General features: G+C 36.8%; 1 protein-coding gene across 1 annotated transcript in view; it reads left to right on the forward strand.

The window, feature by feature from the left end:
• The window catches only part of SPATA22 (spermatogenesis associated 22), a 26,953-nt gene extending 7,682 nt beyond the window's left edge, over window positions 1-19,271 (forward strand). Inside the window, exons 5-8 of the mRNA XM_004376135.1 lie at window positions 4,321-4,651; window positions 10,425-10,554; window positions 13,497-13,594; window positions 19,080-19,271. Coding sequence (XP_004376192.1) covers window positions 4,321-4,651; window positions 10,425-10,554; window positions 13,497-13,594; window positions 19,080-19,271 — 751 coding nt within the window. The remainder of the gene's footprint in view (window positions 1-4,320; window positions 4,652-10,424; window positions 10,555-13,496; window positions 13,595-19,079) is intronic.
• Window positions 19,272-20,165: the final 894 nt, after the last annotated feature.

The raw sequence follows: 20,165 nt of genomic DNA on the forward strand, positions 1-20,165 counted from the left end.
ATCCACAATCAATACCCATAGAAGCAGCAGTCAAGAAATCAAAAGGTGCATTGCATTGGGCAAATCTGTTGCAAAAGACCTCTTTAAAGTGTTGAAAAGCAATGATGTCACCATGAAGACTAAGGTGTGCCTGACCTAAACCATGGTGTTTTTAATCGCTTCATGTGCATGTGAAAACTGGGCAATGAATGAGGAAGACAGAAGGATTGATGCCTTTGAGTTTCGGTGTTGGAGAAGAATATTGAATATACCATGGACTGCCAAAAGAACGAACAAGTATGACCAGAATGCTCCTTAGAAGTAAGGATGGTGAGACTATGTCTCACATACTTTGGACATGTTATCAGGAGGGATCAATCCCTGGAGAAGGATATCATGCTTGGTAAAGCAGAGGGTCAGCAAAAAAGAGGAAGACCCTCAGTGAGATGGATTGACACAGTGACTACAACAATGGGCTTAAGCGTAACAGTTATTTTGAGGATGGCACAGGCCCAGACAGTTTTTCGTTCTGCTGTGCATAGGGTCACTATGAGTCGGAACCGACTTGATGGCACCTAAGAACAACAACAAGAAGCCAGTTTCTTCAGGATCAGGGATTGAAACTAGGCCTCTTCAGTGGTTTGGGATGGTCCTTGGAGACAGAGTTCTAGCTGCAGGTACTAGGAGAAAATCCATTCTGACAGGCATTATACAGAGAATTAGGTAACAGATTATCACCTGGACAGGCAGCCACATTGGATATTCCAACTGGAAATAATAGATCTCTGTCAGATAGTTGGAATACAACAGAAAATTCAAGAGCAGAAAACATTTGAAAAACCAAGCAGGTAGTTGGTAGTCTGAAGGTCCTTTGACTGGTTCTGTGCTTAGGGTTAGGGTCTAGGGTAGGGTTGCCAGATTTAGCAAATAAAAATACAAGATTCCCAGTTAAATTTGAATTTTAGTTAATTAACAAATAATTTCTTTTGTGTAAGTATTTCCCGTGCAATATTTAGGACATACTTATACTAAAAATTATCTGTTGTTTAAATTTAAATGTAACTGAGCAATCCCATATTTTATCTGACGACCCTAGTCTAGGCTTTCTTGAGACATAGAATTTTCAAAGCAGTGAAAGCTCTCATTGTTATAGGTATTGTGCTATTAGACAAGTTATCAAGATATCCAGAATTAGGATATTGGACAATTAGCAAGGGTGAACTGATATTACATTTTTCAGATTTTATGCTAAATCTCCTACAATTGGTCTTAGAATCTGGGGAGAAATTGAGATTGCACGTGGTTGTTAAGAAATCTCAGTTGAGGGGGGATGGGGACTTCAGAAGCTGGGGATTGAACACAGCCTGGCATACAGGTTCAGGTAGACCCATACATTGTTTTTAAGGGAATATAGGGATATGATTTTTTCTAAAATAACTAACTGGATCATTATAAAAATAATCATGCTAGAAAAACAAGTATAAAGAAAAAAGTTATTCATAGTTGTACTGATCCAGAGATAACTATTAAGGCATTTTTAAACAGAAAAATCAATCCATTTTACCTTTTTTGAGTCTTGTTTTTATCTGCAAATAAAAAAAGTTGAACTAGATGATATCTAAACTCCCTTCAGCTCTAAACATGTGTGATAAATAAAACATATAATTCTTTTGATGTATTTATGTAACCTTTGTGCTGCCTTGTCTATCACTACCATGAAAACCCTTGATAAAGGATTTTACAAACACAAATTTTATCTGACATTCTTGTTTGTGGGATACTTAGAATGCCTATTGCACTTATTTACCCAGAATTGTTTTCTTCCCACACATCATGTCTTTCAACCATTCTTGTTATTCAGTTCTATTGTATAAAAGTTAAATAATATTAAATAATAAATACTTGTAAGTCCATGACTCAGAAGAAGCTGGCAGATCTCTCATATCCATATCACTAAATTTTAGGTCTTCTTCACCCTTCTCAGGATGGCCAAAGATATGAAGAATCTTGTCTTTTAGACCCTTATTTGCCTCTGGAGTGCTGTCTTGATACTCCCATCCTTGTTGGTATAGTTCTTCTGGGTCACAGTTGAATGTTGTATTTCTAACTTATTGAGATCTTTAAACTCCATAGTGATTTCTGGACATCCTTAGTGTAAATACTCTGAAACCAGAGGTTCCCATGTTTCCACAGGTGTTTGATAAGGGGGAAAAAGATTTTAGTTTCTTTTCTTTATAATTATCATGTTTTCTTTTCTTTTGCATTGGTGTGTTTTTCTCTTAAACATCTTCCCTTTTAGATGATTTTAGCTTTTTTAGGGAAGAGCATTTTTCCAGTTTCTCTCCAAGGCCTTTATGGGTGCACTCCTCCCATAATTGATTAGATTTCAGTAGTTTGCTGTGTCTTGCCCATTTTTAGATATTTTATTCTCTTTAGAATGTTATAACAATATGTATCATAAAGACTACAATATAAATTAAAAAGTTTTGTTCCTAAAATATATCTATGATCAATTTTTGATTGACTCCTCATGATATTGTGCTGCAAATTAAGGAGATATTATTTGTTTTCCTACTGCTCTGAGATATGAGGGATTGAATATAGCCCAGTCAAATGTGCTTCTGTACATTCTAGGAGTTTTCAGTTAGCACAGAATTTACCATAAACTTAATGTTGCATCAGGGCCGGTCATTTGCATTGTCTCCTTTAAAGCCATGTTCTCTGGCAAGGGCCAAAGAAGAAAACAACAGCTTGAACAGGGGGCAGGTCTTGTGAAGTGCTGTCCACCCCTGGGTCACCCACTATATTCTGGGCCCGCATGCAAGGCTGATGGGTGGTGGCTCCTAGCAACAGCCTGCTCCTGTGGATCTAATTAAACATCTGGACCCTATCTTTCCTCCAAGCAGAAAGATCTTGCCTTGGTCAGGAGCCACTACAACCTAGACCTTATGGCCTGGTGGGGTGTCCAGAACCTGCCCAAGATGGATTGGCTGCTGAGGCAGCATCTGTGTATGGTGGCACACCCAGCGAGATCAAAGCACTGTAGTTCTCCCATGGCTCCTCCCCAGGTTAGGAGAACTTGTGAGCAAAAACTTTGGAGTAAGTTTCAGATGTGCTGTTACCAATAAGGAATTGTGAAGCTGAAAGAAACTTTTCTAAACTATGAATAATAAAAAAAATTCCATCAACCATGCTAGAGGAAAGACAAAATTTTGTTTCTATTCTTTCTACTGAAAATGAAATTACAAAATTATTATCATATGAAGAGGTGATCAATATAGGAAAAAAATTCTTACAAAGGTTATCAGGCAGTTAATAATTATACTAAAAATATTTTTTCTCCTGGATATTGTGGTGTTTGTTGTATTTGTTAGCTTTTAAGCATTTGTAGTTAGTTGTGATTTCATTTCTCATTACTTTCATAACTGATTTTGTAACTAATTTTACTTAAAGAGGGCTCCCCAAATTACGTATGTTTCCGATCCCATAAAACCTGTATCTTCCCCTGGTCATGAGTGAACCACATTTATCCTAGACCTTGTTTTGGGTTATTTTCCCAAACAAGGGACAGGCTGTATTGATTTCCCTCTTGTAATGCTTGTGATATTTTTTGGAAAACTATTCAGAATTAAGAATTCATGACTTGGACTAGTTTTTCCCTGCGAAGCTGTTAACTAGCTTGTTCAGAAATTATACTTTTGGTCTTGGCCTTATTAACATCATGTTCTTATCAGCTGATACAACTAACTTCGATTAATGTAGCTAATAAAATGCTGCAACAGATTCATTAGTAGAATACATAGCAAGCTATATACTAAAAATATTTATTTTCCATGTGATTTAAAATCATCAACAAGCCATAGTTTAACCTAAATTTTTTTTTTACTTTGTAGAAAATTTAAAAATAAGGGTATAAAGAAGTAAGCAAAAGTCCTCAAAAATTTCACCACTCAGAGACAACCACTGTCACATGAAAGTTGGTATACCTTTAAAATATACTTTATAGCACTGGATTCCAAGTTGGGAGACCAGGGTTCTATGGGTTCTGAATTTGTCAGTAACTTACTATATGATTTCGGATAAGTTAATTCCTCTCTAAGTCTCAATTTCCTCATCTGGAAAGAGAGATGATAATATATTGTAGGGTTGTTGTGATGAGGTGTCTGGAATTTCTGACTAGTTAATAGTTACAAAATAGTTTATAAACAATAAATTGTCATATAAATGTAAATTTTCATTATTTTTTTAATTAAGAAAAAGCATATAGAAACAAATATTAATTTTTTTCTCTTCTTTCTTTCTCTCTCTCTCTTTTTTTTTTTTTTTTTTTAACTATTATAGCTACAGAGATGGCAACAAAAATACCAGCTTGAAAAGTTGGGACAGAAATGATTTTAGGCCTCATTGCAAAAGAACAAACGTGGTGGCAAATGATGGAATAAATTCTTGTCCAATGAGCTTGGGAGCTCAGCAGAAACAATTAAGACTATCTGAACATCCTAAGTTATCTCACGAAAGAGAAACTGAAGTACTTCAAAAAACAAATGTATCTGGCTCCACAGTGAGAGCTATAGACAAAAACAATACATTACAGGGATTTAAGCCCAATTTTCAACAAAATCAATTTAAGAAAAAAATGTTGGATGATATTCCAGAAGAAAACACTCTCAAGGTAAATTTTAAAAAATAAGCTAATATCTTATTTACATTTTTAAAAATGTGAGGTAAGGAAATATTTAGAAAGTTAGATAAGAACATTTGAAATCAATCCCGTGGCATGAATGACTTGATTAGCACAAATATCCAGTTCCATTGGAGTGTAAGAATTTTCCTTTCCAAACTATTTTCTTAGAGTGTGTGAACTACTGCTTCCTTTTATAGTTGCTTTAGAGTTTCCTACTGGGTTCCAACTTTCACTGTTTACTAATTATTGAGATGATGACAGTTTACCCATTGCCTGCAGAAAATATTCAAATTCTTCATATGGCAATCCAAATTTTTTACAACAGGAGTCAACAAACTTTCTGCAGAGGGCCACATAGTAAATCTTTCTGACTTTGTGGGCCACATGCTCTCTGTTGCAACTTAACATGCAATCAGGATGCATTAATAATTACTGGTGACTGGAATCCAAAAGTTAGAAACAAAGAAGAAGGAACTGTAGTTGGAAAATACGGTGTTGGTGATAGAAATGATGCTGGAGATCGCATGATAGAATTTTACAAGACTAATGACTTCTTCATGCAAATACATTTTTTCAACAACATATATGGTGACTATACATGTAGATCTCACCAGATGGAATACACAGGCATCAAATTGCCTACATCTGTGGAAAGAGACAATGGAAAAGCTCAATATCATCAGTCGGAACGAGGCCAGGGGCCGACTGCAGAACAAACCATCAATTACTCATATGCAAGTTTAAGCTGAAACTGAAGAGAATTAGAACAAGTCCACGAGAGCCAAAGTACGACTTTAAGTATATCCTACCTGAATTTAGAGACAATCTCAAGAATAGATTTTATGAGTTGAACACTAATGATCGAAAACTAGGCGAGTTGTGGAATGACATCAAGGACATCATACATGAAGAAAGCAAGAGGTCATTAAAAAGACAGGAAAGAAAGAAAACACCAAAATGGATGTCAGAAGAGACTCTGAAACTTGCTCTTGAACATCGAGGAGCTAAAGCAAAAGGAAGAAATGATGAAGTCAAAAAGCTAAACATAGGTTTCAAAAGGCAGCTCGAGAAGACAAAGTAAAGTATTATAACGACAAGTGCAAATACCTGGAGATAGAAAACCAAAAGTGAAGAACACACTTGGCATTTCTCAAGCTGGAAGAACTGAAGAAAAAATTCAAGCTTCAAGTTGCAATATTGAATAATTCTACGGGGAAAATATTAAACAATGCAGGAAGCATCAAAAGAAGATGGAAGTAATACATGGAGTCACTATACCAAAAAGAATTGGTCGACGTTCAACCATTTCAGGAGGTAGCATGTAATCAGGAACCGATGGAACTGAAGGAAGAAGTCCAAGCTGCACTGAAGGCATTGGTGAAAAACAAGCCTCCAGGAATTGGCAGAATACCAGTTGAGATGTTTCAACAAATGGTTGCAGTGCTGGAAGTGCTCACTCATCTGTGCCAAGAAATTTGGAAGACAGCTACCTGGCCAACCGAATGGAAGAGATCCATATTTATGCCTATTCCCAAGAAAGGTGATCCAACCTAACGTGGAAATTATCAAACAATATCATTAATATCACACACAAGTAAAATTTTGCTGAAGATTATTCAAAAGTGGTTGCAGCAGTGCATCGACAGAGAACTGCCCGAGATTCAGGCTGGATTTAGAAGAGTACATGGAACTAGGGATATCGTTACTGATGTCAGACGGATCCTGGCTGAAAACAGAGAATACCAGAAAGATGTTTACCTGTGTTTTATTGACTAGGCAAAGGCATTCGACTGAGTGGATCATAACAAATTATGGATAACCTTGAGAAGAATGGGAATTCCAGAACACTTAATTGTGCTTATGAGGAACCTGTACAAAGATCAAGGGGCAGTCGTATGAACAGAACAAGGGGATACTGCATGGTTTAAAGTCAGGAAAGGTGTGGGTTAGGGTTGTATCCTTTTGCCATACCTATTCAATCCGTGTGCTGAGCAAGTATTCCGAGAAGCTGGACCATATGAAGAAGAACGGGGCATTAGGATTGGAGGAAGACTCAGTAACAACTGTGTTTTGCAGATGATACAACTTAGTTTGCTGAAACTGAAGAGGACATGAAGCACTTACTGATGATCAAAGACCATAGCCTTCAGTATGGATTACACCTCAACATAAAGAAAACAAAAATCCTCACAACTGGACCAATAAACAACATCATGATAAATGGAGAAAAGATTGAAGTTGTCAAGGATTTCGTTTTACTTGGATCCACAATCAATACCCATAGAAGCAGCAGTCAAGAAATCAAAAGGTGCATTGCATTGGGCAAATCTGTTGCAAAAGACCTCTTTAAAGTGTTGAGAAGCAAAGATGTCACCTTGAAGACTAAGGTATGCCTGACACAAACCATGGTGCTTTCAATCGCCTCATATGCATGTGAAAGCTGGACAGTGAATAAGGAAGACCGAAGAAGAATTGATGCCTTTGAATTATGCTGCTGAAGAAGAATATTGAATATACCGTGGACTGCCAAAAGAATGAACAAATCTGTCTTGGAAGAAGTACAACCAGAATGCTCCTTAGAAACAAAGATGGCGAGACTATGTCTCACATACTCTGGACACGTTATCTGAAGGGATCAGTCCCTAGAGAAGGACACCATGCTTGGTAAAGTAGAGGGTCAGCAAAAAAGAGGAAGACCTTCAAAGAGATGGACTGACAGGGTGCCTGCAACAATGGGCTGAAAAGTAACAATGACTGTGAGGATGATGCAGGACTGGCCAGTGTTTTGTTCTGTTGTACATAGGGTCGCTATGAGTCAGAACTGGGTCAATGACACCTAACAACAACAACTCATATAATGGGCAAGGGTTCGCGTGGTTTTACAAAACATAAAATGTGAGCATTATTTGTGTAAAAATACGGAACTCAGTTTACTACTCAACTCTGCTGTAACTCAAAACAGCCATAGACAATACATAACTGAGTGGGCTTGGCTATGTTTCCATAAAAGTTTACAAAACAGAGTGCAGGCTAAATTTGGCCTGCAGGCTGTAGTTTGCCAACCTCTGCTTTATAATCTAATCCTATCCTACCTTTACAGCCTCACATTCCATATTTTACTACTTCTCCAATGGTCTAGCCATTTCGTACTCTTCACAGTTCTCTAAAAATGGCATGCACTCTAATATGTGTCTAGTTTATATTCTTCCCTATACCAGCCTACCTTCATCTCTTTGCACAGTGCTCTCATTACTCTTTGCAAATGTCTTTTATATATTACGCGTCATGGTTATTCTCCATTTCGTCTCCGTCACCCCCTGGCCCAATATATTCTTCACCCTCTCCCCTTCTCTGTCCTCTGGGAGGCTGAATCGTCCTACATACTGCATCATCCTGGGAACCCTTACTTACTGGCTTCTGGTAGGGGTCAGCCAATGGAAGTCACTGACAGGACATCAAAAGGTGGGAGGAGAGGTTGGGTTTTCTCACTCCCTGCTTAAATGTTGTGTTTCTGGCAGTAGCTGTATCCCTGCATGACTATAGCCCCTCCTTGTTCTTTCAGCCTAGGAGTGGTAACAACTTCTTACAGTTGCTATTTAAGCACATAGGGTGTTGTACAACCCTATATTTGTTCTTGTAATTGCTCATATATCTGTAAGTAGTCTTTTTGATGTTGTTGTGCTGTTGAGTGGATTTTTGACTCATAGAAACCCCATGTGACAAAGTAGAACTTCCTCATAGGGTTTTCTAGGCTTTAATCTTTACAGGAGCAGATTGCCAGGTCTTTCTCCTGCTGAGCTACTGGGTGGATTTGAACCCCCAACCTTTTGGTGAGTAGCCAAGAGCTACCCATCTGGGGGTATATTCTGATTCTTGCTGGAAATCTGACTGATACAGCACATTTCACAGTGGTTCTCAACTTTATGCTTTTTTGTACACAAGAATGATATGAACTTAGCAACAGTGGCTCATTATGGCCATAATCCTCAATAGGAGGCATATTAGAGTCTTGGGCAGGAGGAGGAGGAAGAAAGAAGGTATTTATAGTTTAAAAAAATGCTCCATCAGATGTTCTTTGCTGTGTCCCCTACCCCCACAAAGGAGGTGCCCCTGTGCCTTTAAAGCTAGTATTTTAACACATGTGTTATTCCTTATTGATCTTCAGAAATGTGGAGGACATTCCTATCTAGGGCTTTACATTTATTGTTCCCTTTGTGCTCACTCAACAACTCATTTAAATTAATAACCAGTGTCTCTCTCTACCCTTTTACCTTGTTTTATTTTTACACATTTAATGTATCAGTTCCTGACATTCTATTATATATATATTTATTTATTTTTGGAATCCCCCATTAGACTGTAAAATCTATGAGGGCAGATACCTTGTCTGTTTTGTTCACTCTTGTTTCCTCAGTAGCTATGTAGGTGATCATGAAATAGTAGTTGTCATATTAATTTCTGTAATATCTTGGAATGAGTGAATAAATGTGTCTGGCTACCTTAGAGTGTGAGGACATTAGGGAAAGGAATTGTGTTTTACTCTGTGTTTATCACAGGATCTGGCCCGTTATACTTTAAAAATATTTAATGAATGAGTGAATGAATGCCTGTATAAGTAAATCTTTTCTTGATTAATTGCCTCCCAAGTGCATCTGGTTTCTTCTCCTATAATGTACTAATGATGCCTTTAGTTGAGGGAAGTAACTGCTAAAAATTTTCATAAGTCTCTTTATACATTTGCCCATTACCCCGGGTACAAGAACCTAGAATTTCTTTCTTTCTTTTTCTTTTTTTTTTTAAAATGGTGCTTTAGGTGAAAGTTTACAGCTCAAGTTAGTTTCTCATACAAAAATTTATACACACATTGTTATGTGACCCTAGTTGCTGTCCCTATAATGTGACAACACATTCCCCCTTTCCACCCTGGATTTCCTGTGTCCATTCAACTAGTTCCTATCCCTTTCTGCCTTCCCATCTCGCCTCTGGACAGGAGCTGCCCATTTAGTCTCATATTTCTACTTGAGCTAAGAAGCACACTCTTTACAAGTATCATTTTATGTCTTATAGTCTAGTCTAATCTTTGTCTGAAGAGTTGGCTTCGGGAATGATTTTAGTTCTGGGTTAACAGAGAGTCTGGGGGCCATGTCTTCTGGGGTTCTAGTCTCAGTCAGACCATTAAGTCTGTTCTTTTTACAAGAATTTGAGTTCTGCCCCCCACTTTTCTCCTACTTCATCAAGGACTCTCTGTTGTGTTTCCTGTTGGGGTGGTCATTGGTGGTAGCCAGGTACCATCTGGTTCTCCTGGTCTCAGGCTGATGCAGTCTCTGGTTTATGTGGCCCTTTCTGTCTCTTGGGCTCATATTTTCCTTGTGTCTTTGATGGTCGTCATTCTCTTTTGCTTCTGGTGGGTTGGGACCAATTGATGCATCTTAGATGGCCGCTTGCTAGCTTTTAAGACCCCAGACGCCACTCACCAAACCGAGATGCAGAACATTTTCTTAATAAACTTTGTTATACCAATTGACCTAGATGTCCCCTGAAACCATGGTCCCCAGACCCCTTGAAGTGTTTGGTTGTATTTAGGAAACTTCTTAGCTTTTGGTTTAGTGCAGTTGTGCTGACTTCCCTGTATTGTTTGTTGTCCTTCCCCTCACCTAAGATAATTCTTGTCTGCTATCTAGTTAAGAACCTAGAATTTCTATATAGAAGGTGAAAGAGTATGATGAAAAATTTAAATAAATGCTATTTTTTTTTCCATAAGGGATCCTCATTGTATCAGTTAAAATTTAAAGAAAAAGATAACTCATTAAGAATTTTATCTGTGGTTATTGAAAGCATGAAGTACTGGCGTGAACATGCACAGAAAGCTGTACTTCTTTTTGAAATATTGGGTAAGTATAAGACTTCAAAAATACTTTAGTAATGCTACTAATGCTACTTGAATGTCAATAGCTATACTTCCCACTCATTGCCATTGAGTCAATTTTGACTCATAGTGACCCATAGGATTTCCAAGGCTGTAAATCTTTATAGAAGCAGACCGCCACATCTTCCTCCTGTGGAGCGGCTAGTAGGTTCCAACTGCTGACGTTTCAGTTAGCAGCTGAGTGCTTAACCACTATACCACCAGGGCTCCTGATTGGTATACTTAAGGAATCTTAAAGAAAAATAAAATTTTGCAAAAGGAGTTATAGTTTATTAAGATTTTTTTTAGTTCCTTGTCTGTTTTTTTGTGAATTAAGACGTATTTGTTTTTGTTGTTTTATATTAACATTGTAATGATTCATAATGTTAAAAGTAGAAAGAATCTTGCAAGTAATCTAACCCAACCCCTTCAAGTAAGTGAGGAAATGGGGCAATTAATTAAAACAGACTGAACTAAAATCACAGAGCTAGTTAGCAGCATAAATGGATCTAGAATCCAAGTCTCCTAATCCTCAATCTAGTATTCTTTCTACTGTATTACACTAAATCCAGTAGTAATTTTGGATATAAATGAAAACACATTTTAAATACTCTGAAAGAACATTTGTAAATAATCCTTTAGTGACATGAGTAAACACCCTACAATTTACCTATTTTTCTAATTTAATATTTAAAAGGAGAGAGTTTTGTAGAATGCTCCTGGGATTTGATTTTATCTAGAGTAAAGAGATAAACAAATAAGAAGTAGAGATTCAAAATATATTTCTTCCATAGTTTAAATAAAATAAATATTTTAAATATATAGAAAATATCAGAAATATTCACATACTTGTGTTATAAGTATATTTGAAGCCTTCATCCATTTTTTTCTCTTCCTCTCTAGTGATAACCACTGTGGTATCTTTCCTGTCCATGCTTTTATAATTTTACTATATATATCTAATTCAGTAAATATGCATAGTATTGTTTTATGTGTTTTAAAAACGTATAGCTTGTGTTTTCACCCAGTATTGTGTTTTTGAGATGTAGCCATGGTGATTCATGCAGACCTAGTTAATTAATTTTCATGCATGTATACTATTTCACTTTAGGAGTATGCCACAATTTATATGTTCATATTCTTATTATTAATATTTAAATTGTTTCCAGTTTTTTGTTTTACAAACAATACTACCTGAAGCATATTTCTTAGTTGGTTTATATGGCTATTTCTACTCTTCTTGAAGCTTGATCTGCCTCTGTTATTTTATTCGGCTCCTACCAATAGTCATGTAGCCTCAATAGCAGATGTTTTTCTATTTCATGCCAGTTTTCTGTCAGAGCTAGGAGAATACTGTCAGAGTGAGAACACTTTGCTTTAAAGATTTACACCCTGTTAGACTTCTCAATTTCTTTTTCATGTATGAAGGGTGCCCCTGGATCTCACTTAATTTGCAGAGTAGAAGTTTTAAAAATACCCTGAGCCTGTTAAAAGGACATGCTAGTTCCATCTATTTTCTCAGGTTCTCTTTGATGACCTATTCAAGTTCATTCCAGGAGAATGTTCTTTAAAATATCACAATCCTCAACATAAATAGCAATAGACATTCCTATGAAGAGATGAAGAGGATTATGCTTGCATATCTGATGGTTAGCTTTCATTGTGCTTTAATAACTTTGAGTTCATACACTGGACTCTAAATTCATCAAAGGCAGAGACGTAATTTTATTCAACTTTAATGCCTAGAACAGTGCTGGCATATAGAACTTCCCTTTCAGTTGCAACTGATAAAAAAAATTAAGTTTAGTTTCTTAAGTAATAACAGGGTAATTCATAGAACTGAAAGGTTGCTAGGTTACTGACTTCAGGCAAGGCTTGATCCAGCTACTCAGGAGTAACACAATGTTTCCTCTCTTTTCTCTGTTTCTGTCCTGCCATAGTGTTGGCTTCATTCTAAAACTACACATGTGGCTCCCAGAAGCTTCTGTCACTCCCCTATGATATTAAGATAATTACCACAGTTCTCTAAATCACACATCATTGAACCACACTGTCTCATTCCTAGATAAGTTTCTTCTGGTTTCTTTTTCCAGACACTAGCAAATGACTCTTTGCATATCGTCATTTCTGACTACGTAACATATCTATCACTGAAACCCTGAACTATAGCTGGAGAATGGTATATGATGATTGGCTTAAGCCAAGGATCTGGGGGTGGGGACAAATCCCATCCAAATCATATGGTTAAGAATGGCATAGCAGAAGTTTCCTAAAGGAAAATCTGGGTATTATTACCAAAAGAAGGGAGAATCAAGGCTGGCCTCAAAATAACAAATGTCTACTGCCAGTTCTCAGTAAATGGTTTTTCAATGACTGAATAAATACTCTCATTTGATAATAATTTCTTGAGATAAATATGAATTACTATTTTATAGATGAAGAAATAGATTTGAAAGAGGTTAAATAATTTTCTCAAAGTTATGAAATATTAGTAAGTTGAAGATCTGGTACCCAATGCATGACTTGTGATTCTAATTTAATGTTTTTTTTTCTGATAACCATAACACTTACTTGTTTTAAGTTTGTATTTATTATTATTATTATTATTATGTAGACTTGCCTAGGGATTTAACCACTCAATATAACACATTCTAAGGAAAAAGTTTCAGATGGCCAGTTACTGTCAGTTGTATGAATTCTGGCATATAGTCTGTTCCTAAATTGGATCAGAAACTTTGTTTCCTTTAGCAATAAAACAGTTCCAGTTTCAGAAATCTTTCCCTCATAAAGTATCTTCTTTACTACTGTATACATAGAAATATGAAGAGGTTGGCATGAGAACAGTTATTTTAAATATCAACCTCTCTTTGTTAGATTTTATTTGCATTTTACAAGTATTGTTTTCCCCCCCATTTTAATGTTTTTTAGCTGTTCTTGATTCAGCTGTTACACCTGGCCCATATTCTTCAAAGACTTTTCTTATGAGAGATGGGAAAAATACTTTGCCCTGTGTATTTTATGAAATAGTAAGTATTTGTTTACGTATTCTTTGCAAGGCCTATACCAACAAAACATACATAAGCAGGCTATAAATCTACTATAATAGAAATTCTGTTAACAGTTTAGTAGTACTTTCAACATTTTGTTTGGTTTTATTTTTGATTAATTTTTTTTATTTGTTCAACTAGAGTTGAGAGCCTACCATGTGTCAGGCACTGTGCTGGGTACAAGGGATTCCAAATTGTAGGTGGTTCTTTCTTTCAAAGAGTGTATAATCTCAGGTAGAAAGACATAAATAAACCTTACGATATAGTATGATAAATGGTATGATGAAAGTATGTGCAAAGTGCATAGACATAGATAGGAGAGATGGGGCAGAGATAGGAAAAGATTTTCAAAGAAGGCAGTAACCTGTCTTCTCTCAGATCTTTAGGACTAATAAGAGTTAACTAAGCCAAAGTGTGTTGGGGGAAGGGAAGAGGTGGGGAGGGGAGGAGTACATTTTAAGCTGAGAAAGAGTCAGATGCCAAGACATAAAGCTAAGAGACGACCTAGCTTATGTAGAGTGATGTAGTGGTTTTGGAGTTGGGGGAAGACAGAGAGAGTGCTGAGATGTAAGGAACAGAGCTGGTAACAAAGGAGGCTGGAGATCACAAAAAAAGACTTCGTAAGACATAATTTGTTGAAGAGTTTAGTCTTAATTCTGAAATTTCGTTAATAGTCAAGATTTGAATTCCAGTTCTTATTACACCATTTACTAGCTTTGTGATCTTAAACTTTCTGAGCTTCAGTTTCTTTATCTGTAAAATGGGGAAGCCAATTCTTACTTGGAAATAGGGCTGTTGCGAAGATAAAACGTGCACGTACAATATCTGGCACATAGTAGGTTACCAAGAAATAGTAATTGTCATGTTATTAATTTCTGTAATATCTTGAATGCTTATTTTTCTCTGGTGTGATAGATTAAAAAAAAACTTTTCTATTGAAATCTAACATATACACAGAAAAATGTGCAAATCATAAATATACAGCTCTATGAAGTATCACAAAGTGAGCACTACCCAGGTTAAGAAATAGAACGTTGCCACCAATCCCGAAATCTCCTTACACTCCTTCCCTTTCACTGCCTCCTTTCTCCCACCTATTATCTAAATTAGTTTTGTCTGTTTTTGAGCTTTATATAAATAGTATCATATGGTAGTTTTCTTTTGTCTTGTTTCTTTCAACGCAATATTTGTTAGATTCATCTATGTCATTTTACATAGCTATAGTTCATTCGTTTATATTGCTGTGTATAGTATTCTATTGTATGAATGTACTGCAATTTAGTTATCCATTCTGCTGTTGTTGGATATTTGACTTGTTTTCAGGTTTTTTGCTATTGTGAATAATGCTCTATCGAAATTCTTGTATATGCCTCTTGTGCATATGTACGCAATTCTGTTGGGTATACACTTAGATGTAAAATTGCCAGGTCATAGTGCACGCATATGTTCTAATATAGTAGTCATTGCCAAAGAATTTTCCAAAGGATTGTACCAGTTTACACAATCGCAAACATTGTAAGAGAGTTGTAGTTTCTCCACATTCTTGTCAGTCTTTTTTATTTTACCACCACATTCTTGTGGTTAAGTTTAGTGGTATCTCACTTCTCTGTACTTCCCTGGTGACTAATGAGGTTGAGCACCTTTTCATATGTTTATTAACCATTTAGTTCTCTTCTTTGTAAAGTCTGTCCAAGCCTCTTGTTCATTTTTCTATTGAGTTGTTTTTCTTCTTTAAAAAAGGATTTATATGAGTTAAAAAAAAAAAAAAAAAGCTGTTCTGGATATGAGCTTGTTCATTATGTTATTTTCTCATAGTCCATAGTTTGCATTTTCACTCTTAATGGTGTCTTTTCTTTTTTAAATTTTTATTGTGGTGAAAATATACACAAGAAAACATTTGCTAATTCAACAATTTCTTCATGTATAATTCAGTGACATTGATTACATTCTTCGTGTTGTGCAACTATTATCACTATCCTTTTCCTAATCATTCTACCGCCGTTAACATAAACCTAGTGCCCTCTAAGCAAAGACTCCCCTTCCCCTCTCCTCCTCATAACCTCTAATAATCTTTGGTGTCCATGTATTTGTTGATTTCATATAAGTGAGATTATACAGTATTTGTCCTTTTGTCACTAACTTACTTTGCTTAGCATGTTTTGAAGGTTCATCTATGTTGTGGCATGTATCAGGACTTCATTTCTCTTTATGACTCAGTAGTATTGTATTGTATGTAAGACCGCGATTTGTTTACCATTCATCTGCTGATAGACATTTCAATTGTTTCCACATTTTGGCTATTGTGTAAAGTGCAATGAACATTGATGTACAGGTTTCTGTTTGTGTTCCTGCTTTCACTTCTAGCATTGGGATTGCTGGATCATATGGTAGTTCTATGTTCAACTTTTTGAGGAACTGCCAAACTGTTTTCCACAGTGGTTGAACCATTTTGCATTCCCACTGGTAATGGATAAGTGTTCCAGTTTCTCTACAGCCTCACCAATACCTATTTTTGCCATTGTTTTGATCATTGCCATTCTAATGGGGGTAGGGTGGTGTTATGGATTGAATTGTGTCCCCCAAAAGGCCATGATTCCCAGTGTTATGTGGTTGTCCTTCATTTGTGATCTGATGTAATTTTCCTATATGTTGTAAACTTTAACCTCTATGATGTTAGTTAGTCGAGATTAGAGGAAGTTATGTTAATGAGGCAGGACTCAATCTACAGGATTAGGTTGTATCTTGAGTCAATCTCTTGAGATCTGAAAGAGAGAAGTGAGCAGAGAGGAGAGGGACCTCATTACCACCAAGAAAGAAGAGCCCAGAGCAGAGCTCATTCTTTGGACCCGGGGTCCCTGCACTGAGAAGCTCCTAGACCAGGGGGAAGATTGATGACAAGGACCTTCTTCCAGAGCCAACAGAGAGAGAAAGCCTTCCCCTAGAACCAGTGTCTTTAATTTGGACTTCTAACCTCCTAAACTGTGAGAGAATAAACTTCTGTTTGTTAAAGCCATCTACTTGTGGTATTTCTGTTATAGCAGCACTAGATAGCCTAAGACAGAATTTGGTACAGGGAGTGGGATGCTGCTCTAACAGATATCTAAAATGTGGAAGCAGTTTTGAAACTGTAAATGGATAGAGGTAGGAAGAGTTTTAAGGTACCTAATAGTGAAAGCCTAGACTGCTTTGAAGAGACTTGGTTGAGTTATGGATGTCAAAGGCAATTCTGGTGAGGACTCAGAAGGGAGTGAGGAGAGCTGTAACACTGGAGATGGCACAGATGGCGAGAAGCAGCGGCAGAGAAATGGCAGCAACAAAACCAGGAGACTGGTATGAGATGGCACAGGAGCCAATCTATGGAGCAAAAGAGCTGAGAGCCTTCAGGCAGGAGACTTCCTAACAGAGTGGAGTGCCTCTGGGCACTTATCTATGGAGCAAGGCTTGCCGAACCACACAGCGAGAGAGCTGGCCTAGGCTTACTGGTAGAGTGGGGTGCCACCAGGCAATTATTGGTAGAGCTGAAGAGCTTTATAATACTTGCCTGAGCAGGGCAGAGGCTGCAGCCTAGGACCAAGGGGCCTTCACCCATAATTTGGAGAGTGTGGCCAACACCTAGAGTCTGGAGGGCAGATCCATTGCCTAAATGGTCTCAGAGAACAGAGGATTATTTTCAAGCCTTGAGAGCTAATGTAATGTGTTCTGCTGGGCTCTGGACTTGCTTGGTGCCAATTATCTCCTTTTTCCCTTCAATTTCTCCCATTTATAATGGAAATGTCTACCTTGTGCCTGTTCTACCATTGTACTTTGGAAACAGATAACTTGTATTCTTGATTTCACAGATGAAGAGGAATTTTGCCCCAGGAGATTTTGGAGTTGGAGTTGATTTAAGACTTTTGCTATGATATGATGGGGTGAATGTGTTTTACATGTGGCAATGACATGAATTTTTGGGGGCCAAAGGGTGGAATGTTATGGATTGAATCGTGTCCTCCCAAAATGTGTGTCAAATTGGCTAAACCACGATTCCCACTATTGTGTGGTTGTCTTCCATTTTGTGATCTGATGTAATTTTCCTTTGTGTTATAAACCCTAACCTCTATGATGTTAATGAGGCAGGACTAGAGGCAGTTATGTTAATGAGGCAAACAAAATCTACAGGATTAGATTGTATTGAGTCAATCTCTTTTGAGATCTAAAAGAGAGACATGAGCAGAGAGAGAGAGGGACCTCATTACCACCAAGCAGAAAGTGCCAGGAGCAGACTGTGTCCTTTGGACTTGGAGTCCCTGTACTGGGAAGCTCCTTGACCAGCTGAAGATTGATGACAAGGACCTTCCCCCAGTGCTGACAGAGAGAAATCCTTCGCCAGAGCTGGTGCCCTGAATTTGGACTTCTAGCCTCCTAAACTGATAGAATAAATTTCTGTTAAAGCCATCCATTTGTGGTATTTATGTTATAGCAGCACTAGATAAGTAAGTCAGGTGGTATCTCATTGTAGTTTTGAATTGTAGCTACCTAACGACTAATGAGGTCAAGCATCTTTTGGTGTGCTTGTTGGCCGTTTGAATTTCCTCTTTGGTGGAAATGTCTGTTCAAGTCCTTTGCCCATTTTTTGATTGGGTTATTTGTCTTTTTATTGTTAAGTAATGGAGTCTTTTGATATACAGAAGTTCTCCATTTTAATATAATCTCTTCCTTTATAGTTTGTGCTTTTTGTGATCTTTTAATGGAAGCAATCCTAGAATGCTCTAATTTTATCCAAGATTGAGAGGATTTGGAGCTGGGCTGGTCTTTTTCTGGTTTACCATTCTCTATAAGGAATAGCCCTTTTGGATCCCAACCCTAAACTTGACAGGGGTGTGGGGAGCGGGTTACCAGAATCTCTTTTCCTTGGGGCTTTTGGACTCCATTTTTTGTTCTTCCAGCCTCAGGAGTTTGTCAAAGGCTCAGCTTTCGAAGGTCAGCTTTAAAAGCTCTGCTTAGCCCAAATATTAGGTCCCATTCTGGACTTCCATCCTTTCCCAAATGGGGGCTTTGTGGTTCCTCACTGCTTTCGTATCTGATGCCTACATGGAGATTTTTTTAAACAAAATATTTCATCCAGCTATTCTAGCTCTCAGCTGGAAAGTTTGTCTGAACCACCTAGTCTGCCATCTACTGGAATGCTTGCAGTCTGTTAAAAAATAGCTAATTCATGTGACATTACATTGGGGATTATTCAATCTTTTAAGAAGTAACAGCTAACTAGTTTGTAAGGAGCCCAAATCAAATGAGGGTTTTTTCACCGACAGGATACCCATATATGCCTATCTATCCTGGTTGTGTTAGCAGTGGGACTCTGACTCAAATGAGGGAATTACAGCATTTTAGGATGATTCACATCTTATTGATCATATTAATTAAAAAAATTGAAATGCAGATGAAGTAATAAATAACTTTTTGGTGTTTTTTTTTTAATAAACAGGATCGTGAACTTCCAAGACTGATTAGAGGCCGAGTTCATAGGTGTGTGGGAAACTATGACCAGAAAAAGAACGTTTTCAAATGTGTTTCTGTCAGACCAGCATCTGTTTCTGAACAAAAAACTTTCCAAGCATTTGTTAAAATTGTAGATGCTGAGATGAGGTATTATACTAATGTAATGAATGAAATTTAAATACTGATGAAGGAAGTTTAAATAACAAAAGTTAAAGCATTTTCCTCTGTTATTGTTTGAATTATGGTTTCCATGGTTTTATAGCTATTATTTTCTGTATTTTACTTGTTGAATTAAAATATTTAAATCTCTTTACATGTGGAAAGTTTTTTAAAAATAATTTTACCCATTTTTATAACAAGGATGCGTTTGCTAACATACAATCATTTCAGTTGAAAACGCTTAATATAGTAGGGATAGATAATAGTACATCTGAGTTATCTGAAAAGCCAGCATCAGACTTAATGGAAAAATACTAAAGGCATCCTTACTCAACTCAGGAATAAAACAAGGGTGCCCACCATCAAGTACTGTTATTAAACATTGTACTGGAGCTTTTAGTTGATGCAATTAATTACTTCAAATATTTAATGAGTATCTACTTTGTGCCAAGCCACTATTTTAAGTACTGGAGACAAAGCAGTTAACAAAGTAACAAAAATCTCTGAATTTATGGAATTTATATTCTGGGAAAATACATTAGACAAAAGATAAAAATTTGAGTATAATAATTATTATGATTTACAGACGATATAACTGCATGTATGGAAAACCTGGGACTCAACTGAGAAACTACTACAAAAATGAGACAATTTGGTAAGGCAAAGGAATAGAAAACTTAGTAAGCCAAAATCATCAGTGGGTATTATTTACATATGACCCACAATCATTTTTGTGTAAAATGGATAAAAATACCATTTAAAATAGGAAAAAAATATTCAAAACTAAATAATAAATGTAGAAAGTATATGAATGAACTTTAAAATACTACTGAAGGGTACAAAAGAAGACGTGGACAAATGGAAAGATACCTCATTTTCTTGGAGAGGAAGACTCAACACAAAGATGTTGGTT

The sequence above is a fragment of the Trichechus manatus genome, unplaced genomic scaffold (genome assembly GCF_000243295.1).
Source record: "Trichechus manatus latirostris isolate Lorelei unplaced genomic scaffold, TriManLat1.0 scaffold00040, whole genome shotgun sequence".
In the NCBI taxonomy this organism is placed as follows: Eukaryota; Metazoa; Chordata; class Mammalia; order Sirenia; family Trichechidae; genus Trichechus; species Trichechus manatus.